We start from the raw sequence: 19,192 nt of genomic DNA on the forward strand, positions 1-19,192 counted from the left end.
CTTCCAGAAAACTATAAATAGGAACGGGAATCTAAATAGTACAATGAAATGAAAAAATTATAGAAAAAGAACACACTGTATCGATATTTCCTTAATTTAAACTATGATAACTAATGTAAAATACGGATTCCTTCAAGACAATTTACCGTTAATTTGACAGCGGGATTTTGAAAAAGCTTTCAAATTAAATATTAATTTCATGAACTATTATGGGATGGATGCAAACACTTAATCCTGAGAATTTTCTTTATGGATGGATGGTGAACTCTAGCGAATCTATATTTGGAACAAATGAAAGTACAGAAGTAATGTCATCTAACTTACTTCAAGCAGAGCTAGAGATGTAACGGACCATAGCATAAGGTCTCTTCGTGGAGGCAAGTTCTCTATTTTGAAGTATCCATTAGCAACCGCGATTAATGCAGCCAGGCAAGTGTGTCATAGATTGGACGATAGCCATTTCTAGTCGCCGTCGCGAACCGTTGAAGAGGCGTTGTCTGAAGGAGAATATATATATGGAGGGTGAGGTTGCAGCTCCTGCTCGTTGTCAGTGAAAAAGGAGACCGACACAGGCTTTATCTACAAAGTGCAACTTAAAGTAACGTCATGCTTCACTAGTATTTCTTTTAGATGCATTAAGTTGGGCAATAAGTATAACAATCTTCTTATAATCATCCATCACACAATAAAGTTTTAACAGACTAATAAAATATATAGTAAAAACCTAAAGCTTTCAGCGGTAAAGCCCAAGGATGGTTTTTATATTTTCGCATAAAAAAATCAATCCCTGGACGATCCTAAAAGGATTTCATTAATTTATCTTTATATTCTTTATTTCGATAGTACCGAAGCTTTCTTTACCCAGATAAAACAATGAAAAAATATGAAATTGACAAAAACATTTATCGTGTTGGTCCAAATATTGATGTAAAATATTTTTTTTCCCTTTCCTTAAAATGTCCTTCAGAAAACTTTATCCGTATTGTTTGCCCTAATAAACATTTAAAAAGTATATTAAGAAAATTTGTCAGTTAACATTAATGTTAAAGGAAAATATATATTTAACTTTGTTTAACACCAACATATGGCATTTGAGCTATTATTTATTATCTTCCTTGCTGAATGTTTTCAGCGTATCAGGCGTTTTATGTGCAAGCCCTTTACCTTTCAGAACACTTTCAAAAATTTTTATGCAAGGCCTCTAAGTCAAACCAATATGGTACGAGTAGTTGCTTGTAAAAGGATATGATAAAGCGCAAAGACCACAATAATAAATGAAATAAGACCACAATAAGTTCAGAAACAAGAATTGGGGATTCGAACATCGGGATAGAAAGCCGAAAGAAAGATCACGTACACTACATTCATACAATAAATAGTGTGTAGCGTCAACACGATGTATAATCGACATCGGTATACGGCTAACACAAGTTATCGGCGTGCGATCGATATAATAACAAAAAAACTTCGATAAATGTCTAACAATGGGTAATGCACATTTGTCAACTGCACAGAGATATCATAGGCGTACGATCAACAGTGCGCTGAATCGACATCAGCATACCATCGACAAGACAGCGAACTGACATCGGCACAGGACCGACACCGGCACACGATCAACATTGCATAGCAAGGATGCCCAAACTTCATGTCTGTAATAGCCGTACGTCATATCATTTTAAAAGCAAGAAACTTGTTTAAAAAAAAAGAGAGAGAGAGAGAGAAGAAAGAAAAGATATGTTTCAAATAATTTGCTAAAGATAACATATTTTAAAATTCATATGATTATTTAGCATAAATATAAATAAATAATTCTTGTTGCTATTGTACTGCATTAAGGTAAGCATGTTCTGACAATCCACAAATTTTGTAACCTATTATTTTATATAACTACGGTCAAACCTCAGTTCATGAATTTAATTCATTTCTAAACGTCATGCAGAAACCGAAACAATTTTCCTCATAGCAATTAATATAAAATGGTTTGATTTGTTCTTGGACCATACATGATCACTTACATTTAAGACTTTGCAACAGCCCTTTGTGCATAAATTCATAATACAAATCCAATGGAAATTATATATATATATATATATATGTATGTATTGAATTTAAATTGTTTCATAAGAATGAATTGAATTTACCCTTGCCTGCATGAATGACGAAACACGAATTGAATGATTGGAGAGTTAGGTTTGGAGGCAACTTCCCCTTGATAAGTCTGTCTCCTGCCTGCTCAACAGTCATTCACTTATGCATTTAAAAAAAATTTTTTTAGATTAATTTTAATTTGCTAAATTGGTGAATTTATTTTCATGGTTTGTTTTTGCATTTGATTTACTTATGGTATCTGAATTTAAATGATATTGTAGATTAGTTCAAAAATTAAATCTTTTATATGTTTGCACATTTTTTAATTATTTTAACTTTAAATTTGCTTTTTTACGTATATACATGTATGTTAAAATTTTCATTTGTTTAAATTTAAATTTACATATGTATGTATATATATAATGTTTTACTTTTGGCGGGAGATAAAAAAAAAATCACGTTCTAGTCATGGCCGAAATTACTGCTGCGTAGATGATTGAAAATTGCGTCATAGTGGAATGATCCGATGGAATTTTAGAAGCACGACCAGCTTGATAGTTGAACATAATTTATTTCTGGATGACGAATTTCTTAGTACATATCTTCATAACCGGTAGAAGATTAGGAATGCTAAACGCGCCCCATAATTTTAGATATACTTTTTTAAATAATGGCACACGCTGTCAACAGGCAGGCGATGAGACAAAAGAGAGAGAGACTACGCACTTAGTAGCTATTTACACTATATATTAGGTGCATAAGTACAGCTAATCTGTGATTGGTAATTTTGGATTTTAGTTCCATTTTTAGTTATGTAACATGGAAAGAGCTCGAATTTCATGCAAAAATCTGGAATTTGGGAGAACAGATTAACACAAAGAGAACACAAAATCTAGAAAGCCAATTTTGGGGTCTCCAATTGTTTCTTAGCGCAGCCATCATATTTTCTTATATGTTACATACACATATATATATATAACATGTTTATTTGTTTGTTCGTTTCTTTTTTTTTTTTTTTTTTTTTTGTTTATTTGTTTGTTTCTCCGTTTGTTTGTTTATTTGTTTGTTTGTCTTTTATACAAATCTAAAGTTTAATTGGAGGCGAATCCCGGAGAAGGCATGGTTGTAACTAACCGTTCCTTCATAGAAGGCAACGGTGTCCACCTATTAGGTGCTTCCATAATGAAATGGCCACCACTTTCGGCCCTTGTAGTGGCGCAAGGCTAATGGCTATAAATAAAACGCCATGCCATTAAAAAGGGGGGGGGATTTAATTGCGATCTTTATGAAACTTGCCACACTCGACTTTCAAAACAAGAGGAAGGTCACTGTCCACTAAGATTTCTCAAAAACTAACCCATGGGGTCCGGACTCTTTATATACATATATTTTACGTTATTAACGAACTTTTGATTAAAAACTCAGCGATTTAAAAGATTTGCGTTGCCACTCTGCAAAGCGTAAGGTACATATATTTCAAATTTAATCAAAAAGCTCGGCGATGTAAAAAAATTGTATTGAAACTTGGTAAAACGCAATTATATTAATTTGTCTCGAATTTAATAAACAAACTCGTCTATTTAATAGGAATTTGCTGGCACTACCAAAATTAAAATATTTTAAAGTGTGTTATCGTTCAGCAAAGCGTAAAAAATATTTAAGTTTTCACGCATTAACATGCCTGTAAATGCATCACGTGCTTTTTGAAAGTGAATTTGTAATAGTCGTCCCAAAGCCTTACTTTCGCTGTGAAATCAATTATGCCACCAAAACGAAAGTCCATTGCTCGATCTACATTTCAAGCACGAAAGAAAAAAGGTTCACGAGCTTCAGAAACAAACGAGCAACGGGAAGCAAGACTGGAGAAAGTTCGAACACACACTGCTCAAGCCCGTTCGTATGAAACAAACGAGTAACTGGAAGGAAGTTCGAGTACGCACTGTTCGATCCAGAGGAACACTTCACGCTAATTTAAATCTTGGTGCATTTCATTCAGATCTCAGCACTAACCATAGGAAACTCATGAAAAATTTGAAATTTTGCATTTTAAATACAGAAATTACAGAACTATAAGCTGTCTGATTTTAATTTTGAGATGAATTTTCACTCTTTACAATTTAAAAAAAAAAAAAAAATTAATTCGCGATAGCTAACTTTTTTTGTTTATGACAAATCAATATGTATTTGAAAGTTGTTTCATGAAAGCTATTTTACATTTCATTTAAATTACTTCCTATGCTGAAAACTGTTTGATTAAAATGTATCCAACTTTTACTTTGAGCCACTGTATTAATGTAAACTCTACTTTGTTAAAATATGCTATTTACATCAGAATAAAATTATTATTCAGAATATAAATAAAATCACTCAGCGTTTAAAAGATCACATATTAATAATTACAGTAGAGTCTCGTTAACTGACTGACTCTCAAAAGCTAATTTATACCAAAAATTATTACCATTATTGTATTATTGCTGATTTTAATTTAGTTTTCAAACATTAATATTCTTTAATATCCACCACAATATGTTACCTTTCTTTTATACCATTTTCTTTAATTTTCAATGTGTATCATAACAGAACTACCTATCTTCGTTTTCCAATGAAATAATTTTATGGTTATAGACTTGAAAATTATATCCGTCGGATTTCAGTGTTCAATAACTGTGTTTAATCTGTAATGAAAGACTATTATTTATTCAGTGCGTCTATTTTAATAGTCGATTTTCGGTTATATCCATCATTCTGGTTATCTGAACACCGTTCAGTCATGTTCATGCCGAATAATCACCAACTTCGTCTGTATCCAAATATTGAAACAAAATTAGCGTTTTCCGATCAATTATAATGATCAGAATTTCATATTGTTCAAAAAAAAATCCTGGTAGATCCTACAAATATTTTTGAAATTATACTGAAATAATACCCAAAGAGTATACTTGAATGTTTGATATATAGACATACTTACAAACTTTTAGGAGTTTTAGAACAAGGTCTCTACGCATATATATATAAAGTTTGCATAAGGTATTGTATAAGGTTTCTACGCAGGCAGATATTTTGAACATTGAATTGCTTTGCTATTTTCATTATCTTTAAAAGACAATGCACGAACTTAGAGGAGTTGATTTCTTTAGTTTTCTTATTCTGCCACTTTTAATAACTTTAATTTCAGTTTTTACTACCAGAAATGTTAATACCTTTTAATATTTCTTTGCTGTTTTCCACAAACTGGTCTAAATAATTTGAGAAGGTTAGGTTATCTTATTTGAATGCAGCAAAGCGCACGAGGGCTATCTGCCTAATGGGAGAGATGACTTTACAGAGAGTTTTTAAGGGAAGTTCGATGGTAGATAAGTTATAAAGCAGCCAATCGGTTTTATCTCCCCTCGAACTACTAGTATTCGGCGACTGTATAGGCCAATTATTCGAGAAATTCCCCTGAAGAATCATTACTGATTATAAATGTCTGCATTATTATATACCAAGCGTGGCCAAACTGCGGCTTACGAGCCACGTGCGGCTCTTTGAAGGATTACTTGTGGCTCTCGATAAATGTTCCCCAGTTCCCTTTTCATTTTTGTGTTATTATATATTAAAAAATTATTATCGTTCCATATGTACTTCAAAATGTCTTTTAAATTAAAAACAACAAAATATGGAAGACTAAGTGCACCGTTGTAACAAATTTCATTTTCGCACATCGTTTCTTGAGTTTTTTCTGAATCCATTTGAAATTAACATAGTTCAAGGTGAGGTTTCCATTTCCAATATAATTATGATCCAAAAAGCATCTGGAGAATTAGAATTAATAGAGATGCAAGAAGATCAAGCTCTACAATTAAAATATAAATCGACGCCGATTACTGAATTTTGGAAATTTGTGCCAGAATCGTAGTATCCTGAATTAAAAAAGGCGGCTTTTCGAATTATTCCAATATTCGGAACAACTTACTTACGTGAATATTTTATTCCACTTTAAAATTCGTGAAATCTAAACACCGATCAGTATTAACTAACCAGCAGCTCAAAGAATTACTGAGAAGTGCTGTCACCAAATTTCAAAGAATTATCAAGAGAAGTAAAATAAATGTGTTTAATTTTTAATATTTAAATTCAATACACATATTCTGTACTTTTATTTATATGTTTTCAATAAATATAATTTCTGTAAAAAAAATTTTAATACCTTTTTAATACGTATTTAATTGCGGCTCGCAAAAATTTTCAAATTTTGAAAAATGACTCGGACTATCAAGGAGCTTGGCCACCCCTGTTATATACTGTGAAAAATCATTTGCTTAACATTTACTCTCAAAATGCAAACTTTTCACCTGAAATTTACGTCATGACAAAGGCTGAATTTTACCATTTATCACAATAATTCATCACACAAGAACAGTACTGTGTTTACACGAAAAAAAGATCCCTTTAAATTTTACACGCTCCATATATTTTTAATAAATTTTAAGGGAGTGGGGAAGTAAGTTAATGTTTTTTATGACAGCAATATGAGTTTCTTTAGGTATACCATTCAGTGAATAGTACACTGAATGTAGGCCTAAAGTGAAATTGTTCAACTAGATGTGACTATTATAATCAGCGCTTCTTCATACAAACAATGAATTTTTGACACATTTCCATTACAACCATGCAACCTAACCGCTTTTTTCCTCGGCGCTGTGTGTCGCCACTTCTTTCTTGGCAATAATTTCTTCATAAACAATATCTCGCACAACCACGTTTTTCATTTAACCGGTCAGAATTTTTTTATATATATATGTTACGGTGAAAGACCGAAATCTGAAGAATGTCGAATTTCACCGGTGAATGTCAACATTCACATAGTCTCTTGTTGAATGTCCGAAATATTTTCCAAATACTCTTATTTCTGACTTACACCGGTCAATGTCGACATTCACCATGTACTAATGGTGAATGTTAAACATATAACAATATTATATTTTCTTCTCCGTAATTCAGTCGCGAATAAACCACTTGAGACTTGAAATAAGAACTTAAGAATATGAGAACCTAAAACACACAATACATTCAAAATGAGAAAGGAAAATAATAGAAGTTAAAAACTTACTTAATTATACAGTACGTTCTAAATGAGAAAATAAAATAACAGTAATAAAAAATTTACTAAATTATGTGATTCAAATCTTATTTATTGCAACAACTTAAACTATTATGGAACTTTATGACCTCTCTTTTCGACTTTCACCAGAGCATATCTGTGATTGTCGACATACACCAATGAGGGTCCGAATATGCAAGAATGTAGCGAAATATTCGGTCTTTCACCGACGTATTTGGTGAATGTTGATATTCTCCGGTGAAAGTCGACATTCTCCAATTTCGGTCTTTCACGGTAACATATATATCGCATGGACGACTTGGGATTTGCCTAGAGATGGAAGTGGCTGTCCTGTTTCTTCATGAAAGAGAAATTCTTTACAATGAAAAGTATGTTTGAATAACCACCTCATGAAATCAAAATGTGCAACCTTCATCCATACCGGGAAGGAAAGCGGTATTCGAAAAAGGTGATCTTTTTGGATTGTGCATTTCTTTTGTTACTGCCGTACGATTCATTTATTTATTATATCAGGAGTTAATGTTAAAATCCGTAAACATAACAAAATTGTGGAAGGTAATGAAAAATTATTCACAAAAAGAATGAACATTAGCTATATTTTCCCCTCACTTTGAGTTTTTGAAGGATTTTGTTGTGGGAAATTAACCCTTTCCAGTGCCATTTACCTTGACGGAACTTGGGCCCAAGAGTTATGGGTCAACGCATGGTAAACAAGCCAGACTGATGCTTGACAACAGACACAATACGAGCCGAAACATAAATGCCTGTGTTATAGTCAGTTTTGTATGATACTGCTGGGGTAAAAGTAAACTTTAATCCTTCCGCAGCTATTATAAATATTTTATATTTTGCAATAAACAACAGTTTCAACTCTTTAATGCTTTAGTAACAACACTTCAAGTATTTATGAAATATAATTTTGAAACTGTTATTAGTTTCAACACTTTAATCCTTTAGTAATAACACTTTAATCCTTAGTGGAAGTAAACTTTAATCCTTTTGTCTTTTGCAGATAGTATAAATATATTATATCTTTAATATACAATTTTAATAAATATTATATAATTTATAAAATAAAGGATCGTGACTAGCTCTTGTGGTGTACTGACAGGAACTAACGTTCGATTACGACCGTGAAATTACGATATTAATGTTCACGACCCCGGCTCGTGATGTTTATGTTTGGCCCAGCTTTCTTTTCACAGCCTGGCTCGTGATGTTTATGTTTGGGACAAAATCTTCATCACGAGTCAGACTCGTTAAAGCACGGAAAGGAGTTAAAAAAACGTTGCTAGTTCCTATTGTTCCGTTCTGTCTAGTATCAAACCAAAGGCGTGGGGAAATACGCCAAAATGTGTGGTATGACTTTAACAAAAAACAACGGATATTTCTTCCTACCTGGTGTGCGTGTATGCCTATAAAAGTAATCACATCGCTACTGCAAAGTTACTTTCGTACAATAACAATCTACATTAAATTCTAAGCCATACTCTTACTATATATATTTTACAACAGGTATTTTAACTGTGCAGCAAAAGGTTATAAAAAATCAAATAATTTACTGTTCTGCAGATTTTAATAAGTTCATGTTCAAATGAAATTATAAAAAGTCTTTTAAAACAGATTCTGGCCACTGTACAACATAAACAGGCATTAGCATGCATCAGTTTTTAGATTCTTTATAACTCACTATGACAACAATACTGCATATGAAATCAGAAAGGAAACAGTGCACAAGGGTAATTAGGAAGGTAACCTAAAAGGAATCATTTAATAGATAAGACTGCATTATCTCACTTGAACAAACATATTAGTCAAATCTAAAAAGACAATTTGACGTAGTTTATTATTGAGTCTTTTGATGATTGGATAGATAATATCAATGAGCTGATTTTAAATGCTAAATGCTATGAATTTTTGAAAAGCAAAAGTGGTGGTATTACTTAAGGTGCTACAAATAAAGTTTACAAAAGAAATTTTTCCCTTACATTTTGCAAGTCAATTCAACAGATTGATAAAAACATAATTATTGGTAACAGAATAATACCAAATTTTGAATTATAGTTGTGAGTGGCTAGTAATTATATCAAGTGTAAAAGACGCTAAGAACTTATTTAACTGCAAATCTGTGGAATGTTTCTTTATAGAGATATAATTAATAAAACGACTACTAATTCTCCATTTCTGCACAGTCCATGCATTCTTGACATTAAATAAGGCTCAAAGAAATTTAATCTACTTTGGAGATTTAAAATTTGCAATTTAATGAGGAGCAGAAAATGGAATACCATGCCAATTTATTTTTCTGTTTTTTGCTAGCTAAAATCTGACTAAATAGCTACAGTACATGCAAAATGTTTCTCAATAATGCACAAGAAACTGTTAATGTTGATAAATAAAAATAATTAAAGATAAAGTGAAATACATGAAAATTTAACAGCTTTTAGAACATAAATTCAACTGAATACTGAATATATATACTGATACTGTATACTGAAATATAAATTGCTAGTTATACCCAATAACAACTGAACATCCACTAGTCTAACTGAAATAAACTTTGACACAAAGCAAGTTTGACAAAAACTTACTGGAAAGGATTTAGTTGTAACAAAATACAGCAGAAACATGTTAAAGACACGTGATTTAAGTGACTTTGTATTATAGAGTATAATAGATGGTTGATGTGAAAATCTGGCAAAAATCAAAACTGAGCAAATCTGGCAAAAATCAAACTGCCAAAAATATGTTGTAAGCATACATTAGTTATTAAAAAAAATAAAGAGCAAGTAATAAAATATATTTTCTGCACACAAAAATTAATGGTAACACATCAGCTACAGAGGATTCAAAAAGAGAGAAAATGTGCACAATTTCATTTCATAACCGCATAGCAGAATAGCAGTAAGTAGTATACACTGTCACAAACTGTGTTTCAGAGTAAACATCTCATCTATGTTTCACTCATTCTTGAAGCAAACAAAAAAAAAAAAAAAAAAAAAAAAAAAAATCCATCTACAAAAGATATTGGATTATCAGAACTGGACATATGATAACTGAAATAAGGTATCCTAATCTGACAACCTAATTCTTATTGTTTTGGCCAGTTTTAATTCATGTGTAGAATGTAGATCAATAGTATTAAAATAATACTGCTCCACCTGCATAGTAGTCAATGCAAACTTGTGGAAGTGATGTAATGATTTTAAATTAAAGGCCCTTTTCCATTAAATGTAATATGGATGAAGGAAGCATGTTCTAAATTTCCAATTGGTATTCCGATGATTTGTTAAAGATAAACATTTCATCAGACAAACACAAAACTTTAAAAGAAATGCTTGTTTGGCATTCACATTGTCAAAGATTTTCTTGGAAATGCATGAACTACAGCATAATACAGCATCAGAACTACAGCATAATTATCCCGCAACTTTTGGAGAGCTTCAAAATACTTAGTTGCAATATGATTTTGGTTGCAATTGCATTTTTAATATAGCCATCTTGATAACTTTCCAAAAGTCTTGGTGCAGTAAGTGATGAGCAGGGTCAGCAATTCCACCAAGATTTAAAAGTCATACAGGCATGCTACCAAGATAGATTGAATGTACATATGATGGCTGACTATTGTTGAAGAATAACTAGCTGTGCGAATATCCACAGGTTAAACACTTCAGAAAAAGCCATAAGCAAAACTTTTTACCTTAATTAAATACATAAAAAAACATTACTATTTGTATGAACAAATTTAACTAGCAATAACTATGTATAGTCTTCGTATTAATAAAAGTTTAAAAAGTTGAAGTGATAGACAAGAAATTGAGGTTGTTTTTTTTTTTTTTTTTTTTTATTCAGAGGCAAAAAGTTAGTCAAAAAACAAGTGACATATCTAAGACAATGAAATTGCTGTTTCCTAGTGTAATTAATAGTAGTAGCAGTTAAATCTTAAATATGATTTCTTTGAATGCAGCATTCTTAAATATGAATATTTCAAAAAGGCAAATGGATCTTTGTTGAGATGAAGCACAATCAGAGAATATATAATACCAAATACCTCAATCCACTGAAATTTTTCTACTTAATTCTTTTCCTTTGCTCATTAAGCACATATATAACTTTTAAAAAAATATATATTCTCTCATGCAACTGTACTATGAAATTGTTACTCCAAACTACCTAATATTCTAGGCTAGTACTGCACTTTCAATGCAATCTCTCCAGATATTCTTTCACCAAATACCTCTTAAATTCTAAAAATTTTGCTGCCCTAAATTTCACTATATAGTACAACAAGTACCAGTTTTAACACCAGTGCTGCTAACATCTTAGGGATAAAACTCTGAAGCTATTGTTGGCTTTTCTTTTGCCTAGAATTAAAAAACGTAAAGATCGTTCAGATGGCTTTGAATGGGTTTGAAGAAAGGTTCAAATGCTCACCATATAAAGTGCTCCGTTACAAAGGCAACATGGTTTGAGAAAAGTTTTTGAAAGCTGTTAAGGAATTTTTAGTGTCACAGAAATTTCTAAACAAGATAAGTGGATATTTCCTTTGTGTAGTACATATATGTGATAGTAGTGCATAGTGCTTTTTTATGTTATTTCATCATTTGATTTAAAATGCAGTTTATTGAGATTATATATCTTTCGTTTGGCTTGCATAGATGCGATAGTAGTGCATATTGCTTTTTTATGTTATTTCATCGTTTAATTTAAAATGCAGTTTATTGAGATTATATATTTTTATTTGACTCTAGTGTAGAATTGGATGCTCCTTTGATTTTTAAGTGAAAATAGATCGAAGTGTACGTGGACAAAGTCAAGTCAGTACACAGTGTCGAGTTGGTGCAATTCCCTGATATTTTTTCAAGTGAAAATAGATTGATATATATACATGGACACCGAGTTTGTGCAATTCTTTGACTTGTTATTTTGGTTTTGTGTACTGACCACCTTGAAATTGTGCCTTGCTGACCAATCGCCAAAAATCACCAATTTTTGCCAAACGGCACCCTTAAATATATTTTTACCTTATTCTGTTCAGAGAAAAATGTTAAATAGCTTCTGCAGATAAAGTAACAGTCTTCAGTGACAAACAGTGAAATTCTATTTATGTTTAAAGGGTGGTTAAGACCACTCAATCCACTGAAATTTTTCTACTTAATTCTTTTCCTTTGCTCATTAAGCACATATATAACTTTTAAAAAAATATATATTCTCTCATGCAACTGTACTATGAAATTGTTACTCCAAACTACCTAATATTCTAGGCTAGTACTGCACTTTCAATGCAATCTCTCCAGATATTCTTTCACCAAATACCTCTTAAATTCTAAAAATTTTGCTGCCCTAAATTTCACTATATAGTACAACAAGTACCAGTTCTAACACCAGTGCTGCTAACATCTTAGGGATAAAACTCTGAAGCTATTGTTGGCTTTTCTTTTGCCTAGAATTAAGAAACGTAAAGATCGTTCAGATGGCTTTGAATGGGTTTGAAGAAAGGTTCAAATCCTCACCATATAAAGTGCTCCGTTACAAAGGCAACATGGTTTGAGAAAAGTTTTTGAAAGCTGTTAAGGAATTTTTAGTGTCACAGAAATTTCTAAACAAGATAAGTGGATATTTCCTTTGTGTAGTACATATATGTGATAGTAGTGCATAGTGCTTTTTTATGTTATTTCATCATTTGATTTAAAATGCAGTTTATTGAGATTATATATCTTTCGTTTGGCTTGCATAGATGCGATAGTAGTGCATATTGCTTTTTTATGTTATTTCATCGTTTAATTTAAAATGCAGTTTATTGAGATTATATATTTTTATTTGACTCTAGTGTAGAATTGGATGCTCCTTTGATTTTTAAGTGAAAATAGATCGAAGTGTACGTGGACAAAGTCAAGTCAGTACACAGTGTCGAGTTGGTGCAATTCCCTGATATTTTTTCAAGTGAAAATAGATTGATATATATACATGGACACCGAGTTTGTGCAATTCTTTGACTTGTTATTTTGGTTTTGTGTACTGACCACCTTGAAATTGTGCCTTGCTGACCAATCGCCAAAAATCACCAATTTTTGCCAAAGGGCACCCTTAAATATATTTTTACCTTATTCTGTTCAGAGAAAAATGTTAAATAGCTTCTGCAGATAAAGTAACAGTCTTCAGTGACAAACAGTGAAATTCTATTTATGTCTAAAGGGTGGTTAAGACTGCTGAATGCTGAAAGCTTGACTTGAGTTCGATCAAGGCAAACATAAACTTGCATGGTTTGTTTTCCCCATGTGTAAGATATATGCTAATTCCTCTTAAAGTATTACACAAAAGCATAACTCTCCTTAGGCAGTTAGCCCTGGTGTGCTTTTTGATATTCAGATAATCTAACCAATGATGGATGGCCATCTTCAAACTCATTTCTTAGATGAATTATTCTGAGACCACAACAGAAAAAATTTTCTTCCAATTACATATAGCAATGTAAGGTGCTTACATATTAACGTCACCGCAGCTGCAGATTTGGCGGTTTTTAATTGCCGCCAATCTACACCTAAAATTGTGACAAATCATAAATTAATTATTTGAAATTAAAACACTTTCAAAAATCAAAACACTTTATTTAAAATCAAAGTAGTCAATCAGATTTCGGTGGAAAATGGGCCGATATAGAGTTTAACATAGATTCAAAACAGTACCTATTTTCTTTGACCTGATGTTGTTGCCATATGAACTCTGCTAAATAAGATTCTAAAAGATGTCTCGCTGTCCCCCTATGGCTCTTGTTTCTCCATTTAGCTCTGCCCCACATTCTCTCAACTGTTTGTGTATGAACTCCTGTATCAGGATCAATAAAATTGTATTTATGATTAACTTTAGCATGTAGGAATACTTTTTTTTTTTTTTTTTTTTTTTTTTTTGTAACCTTTCCAACTGTCAGAATAAATTGTGCTATCATCTGCAAGGCTGTGGTGCCGTTAATACGCAAGTACCCAATGTAATTATAACACTATACATAGCAGATAAAATTTTAATCAGTTTTTTGCAGATTATTTAACATTTCACTATTATAACATTGGGAAGTGGTATGATTTTAATGAGATATATTATCACATTTAAAACAATTATGTTAGGATGCAAGTAAAAGGACTTCATTTCAAATACTGTAAATTAAAAAATAATTTTACATTTATATAAATTATTTTTCCATTTATGTAAAATGCTCTTTCTTAAAAATATGATTATATTACATTTTTTATCACTTATACATTCATCAGAAATGTGAACCATGCAGCAAAATTGAAATACGGCAAATCCCAAGAGAGCTATTTGTCTACATAGAAGAATGCCTTTGCGATTGACTTAGCTGTAATGTGAATACAAGCTATGGGAACCTAGTTGTATTCACATTACAGATGGAACAAAACACAAAATAACAATCAAATGCCAGCCCATTCATCTGGAATTTAATTCCTAGTCTTTGATTTTTTTAACCACTTAGCTTCTACTATGTATATATAGAGTGATATATATAATGTAGCAATCTAGACAGCAGTATAGTTAACAGCCTCACAAAAATTTCAGCACTTTTGAAAGTCATTTAAAGGTTTTGAGTGACTTCAGCAATAAGAAAAAAATCATCATATTCAAGTTTATGGACAATATATAAATGTATTAAAAATCTGATAAAATTACTTTTTGGTCCAACAAAGGCAATCAGCATTTTTAGAACATTTTATCTGCTAGTCAAACTGAAATTATTCATCACACAAAACTGACTTCCAAATTAATTAAATATCAAACATGCATTATAGCACTAATTTAACATGGTATACTAAACTACTGTATTTGAATTAGTTATGTCAAAATCTAAAGGCTATTTTCCCAACACAAATACAATTAATATTTAAAATTATTTTATATTATATGACATGGTACATTTAATCGTACACGTAGTCATAATTTAGTTTATTAGCAACTTACATTAAACAAATGATAAATATTTACAAAATGCAGCACAATATACCATGCATTTTACATAAATTTTAAGAAATATTTTATGATGAAGTAATGATCAATTTAATCAATCTGACAACAACAAAATATGCAAGACAGAAATAGGGAATACGAATTAAATTTTAGACAAGCAGTAAATGTAAGGAATGTAAATGTAATGTAAGGAAATTACGGACAATCATATTTCAACTCATTAAAAAAAAATTCAGTTTACTTATATTTGATTCCACACCATACAACACCATAAAAAAATCATTTTATTTCTACACTGCAAGTTATATAAGTAAAAATAATTTACATACATGTGTTCTGCAATAATACTATAAACACCTGGTGTAAATTTAAAATCAGCAACAAATAAACTGTAAATAAGATCAGCAATGTAAAACAAACCGATGTAACTAAAATCGGATCAGAAATGAATTGTCAGGAGTTATTAGAATTTACAATTGATATGGAAAAACTAATCATACATCAACAGCGGGTCGATTACAAAATATACTTGGCTTAAAGCTTATTATTCAAATTATGCAGAAGCAGATCAGCAGCGGAAGTTACAAGTACATGCTGCCCTTTAATAAAAAACCACAACAATTTTTGCTGCATACAAAGCTACTGATTGGTCTGCTTAAGTATTAACAGATAACAACTGTATGCAAAGTGAAATTAGAAGCGTAACAAAGTAATATCTAAATTATTTTCCTTCCGGTCAATCATGTACTAATATCACGTGTAGCAGAGTAATAAAGGTTCTAAAGGTTAACGACTTTCTTACCTGTACAAACTAAGTTCAGCAGCAACGAAAGTTGGTTCAACATTCATACATGTTATAGAATTCCAGAGCATATAAAATAGGTAATTCACTTCAGCATGGTGTCTTGCAGAGCAGATACAACTGTTCGCCGGATTGCATATGTTCGGAGGAGGTAAACAACTTTCTTAAAACTTTCAAACATTCTATAACTCAGCCGCCATACTTCACTTGGTTCATTTCTGCGCATGCGTTAAAACACCGGACAGGTGTTCCCATGTTTAAAAAACTTCCGATAGGGACCATATAACTAATGCAATCCGTATGTTGTTGTTGTTTATGTTTACAGTTATCAACCATCGCACACTTTTCTCATACTGGCTGGTCCATGAGATCATTTCTGTGGCCCGCGACTAAGTTGAAAAAGTTTATTTTTATTAACTGAATTTCAGATTTGAGTACCTTTTATCTATTTAATACGAATATTTACTTTATACCACAAGGATTTTAAAACAGCCGATATTTATTATTCCATATATATTCCTAAATATTTACTAAACGTAACATACTGTACTGCCCGCAGCCAAAAGACAACACTCAAATTGGTCCTTGAAGTACAGAAGTTAAGTGCTATTGTCATATTGGATAGACTGTCAAGTTTGTTTTTCATGGTCTTTCTGTCATTATATCTAATTTTCCTTTGATCTGTCTCATTAATGACTATCTAATCAGTTATCATAAAGTGCATAATGGTTATATCTTACAGTAACATGCCTTCGCAAAGAAATTTCTAAGGAACACTGTTTCTTACAACAGGGCGGCGCCAGACCTGTTGCAACCAGTAGGCCCTACCGAGAAAAAGCCAAATGTACTTATGGTATACACGAAGAAAATTATGAAAATGCTCCAAAGAAGAGCTCGTTTTATGGTAATAGAATCCGAGAAAAAGTCCGTCAGCAGATACTTGATTACTTGGCGGTTATTTCGACTTCTTCCCCCTTCCCGAAAAAATTCAGATAATGGACATTTATAAAGTTCTGGCTTATTTTTTGACAATAGAAATGTTACATCTCTAAATTCTGTTTTCCCAAGCTTATTTCGCAGGTCACCACATTCCATTTCCATTTCGTTTCTGAGGGAGCCCACCAGCGGCCGAGCGGTAAAGTCGCTGAACACTGGTAGTTCGGTCCGAGGTTCGAATCCCGCGAACGGGCTGGCTGTATGGGTGTTTTCCCTATGTGTAACGTGTATACGAGCCAGTTTCCCTTAGAAAGTCCTCCACGAAGGCATCTCTTCCCTTAGGCAGATAGCCCTAGTGTGCTTTGCCGTAATTAAATACACCACCATCGTTTCTGAGGAGAAATTCCTAGCAAAGCTTGATGACTGCTACTCATGGCAACCTTATTTACATAGTTTCCTTGAATGCGGCTCGTTGTCCTATAATTTTACTGTTCTAGATTTAAACGTATCTTAGATGGTTTGGGTTACTTCAGTACAAGAAAATACACAAAGGCTATTTCCCTAAAGGTAAAGAATTCTTCCTGGAGAACTTCCTAAAGGAAACTGGCTTGTATTCAAGTTATACATACAGTGGTGGACTGGCCAAAGAAATCGGCCTTGGCAAGATAAAATATTACCAGCTCTAATACCCCATATGAAATGTCAATAAGTTACCATTGTTATCATCATCATAAAAAGTAATTTTATAAAATAAAAATATACCTTTGAAGAAAAGAAAACTTTATTCATATATAATTATATACACAAATAAACTACAAACAATAAATAACAGTGACTAAATAATTATATAAACAAAACAGCGGTTGATTCATAATTAGCCATTTAATTTTTTTATATATATCCTTCTCTATAATTAAGATAAAATAACATGCCGAGCAAGTATTAATTTAGAATTCAAACAATAAAAATCAGCGTTATATTTGCAAATTTTCACAGGACTAGTTTCGATGGTTTTACCAAACCATCATCCTCAACTGCAAAGCGCAAATGAACGAAATAAGGTATAGTCCTGTAAAAATTTGCAAATGTAACGCTGATTTTTGTTGTTTAAATTCTAAATTAATCCTTCTCTGTGGTCATCAATAGCAACTCCAGATTAGCTTGTTTCATAGACCTTAATCTACTTTTTACACTTTTTAAACTTGAAAAAGCTCTTTTGCATTCAACTTTTGTTATAGACAGGGTGACTACAAACTTATAAGCAAAAAAAGGCATTGGCTTACGCGTTACTACATAAATTATATTTCGAGAGTAATTTATATGCACACAAGACACAATTTTTGCAAAAACTGCGCTTAGCTTTGGATGAATGCTCATTAATAAATAGAGCACTGTCTCCTTCTGACTCGGTATCAGATTGAAAATAATGATTTTCAATTGAATTTTTTAGTATTTCCCATTTACTTACAAGGTCCTGATATTTGAATCCTTAAGATTATCAATTGTTATACCTTCATAGTTCCCTATTAATATAAATTAAATAGTCGAAAGAGTTCGACGACAGTGGTTTCGAAAAGTTTTGGGGATCGAGAAGAGATAATTTTTGTCTTCGTACAACTTCGTATGCCCTTTAAACCTACTTTCCATCGATGACATGGTGTTATCCATTATCGAGTTAAAGGCAGTAACTTCGAAGTTTTTGACAGCGTGATTGAAATTATAGTCGAACAGTCCTTCGTCCTCCATTTGCTTCACTTTACGACATCTTCTAGCAGGTAGTTCTTCTGTAATTATATCACAACCCAGCCTTTCTAGTTAATTACTGCAATCCATAACAAACGATTTTTATGCATCAAATATTAAATCAAAGTTTCTGGAAATTGCTTTTAAAGAGCTTGTTGTTTCCCCCAACCACATTATATATGCTAGAATGTAATCTAATCTTTTAGTCTGCAAATATTTCGCTACTGGCTCAGTATATTGAAATATTTTCAAATATACGTGAGCAGACAAAATTATTCTAAAAGTTGTTATTTTGTCCAGAATAGATTTTGTCATTTGTCTTATCTGTGCAATTTATATATCATTCGAAGCAATACTTTTGAGAGCAAGTATTAATTCTACGTATAAATAACTATCTTTGCAATAGAACGCGACAAAAATTTATTTTGGGACGTTTCTTTTCTCGAATTTTCTGTGCACATCCTTCGGTTTTTCGTTTATCCATTCCATGTACCTAAAGAGTAATGTGAAAAAATTCATCTGCAATATTTTTTGTCATC

General features: G+C 31.9%; 1 protein-coding gene across 2 annotated transcripts in view; it reads right to left on the bottom strand.

Moving 5' to 3' along the window:
• Positions 1–16,184, bottom strand: part of LOC118181300 (uncharacterized) — a 243,838-nt gene extending 227,654 nt beyond the window's left edge. The window contains exon 1 of one of the 2 annotated variants that reach the window (XM_035350406.2): positions 15,975–16,184. Coding sequence is in view for 1 of the 2 variants with exons in the window: in XM_085817136.1 (XP_085673262.1) it covers positions 325–360 (36 nt within the window). In the remaining variant the exon portion in view is untranslated. Of the gene's footprint in view, positions 1–324; positions 376–15,974 lie in introns of those variants that run through there. The other variant, XM_085817136.1, reaches the window with a different exon arrangement.
• Between the last annotated feature and the right edge of the window lie 3,008 nt (positions 16,185–19,192).

The sequence above is a fragment of the Stegodyphus dumicola genome, chromosome 5, assembly GCF_044657685.1.
Source record: "Stegodyphus dumicola isolate Sdum_Otavi_A_Nest chromosome 5, ASM4465768v1".
Lineage (NCBI taxonomy): Eukaryota > Metazoa > Arthropoda > Arachnida > Araneae > Eresidae > Stegodyphus > Stegodyphus dumicola.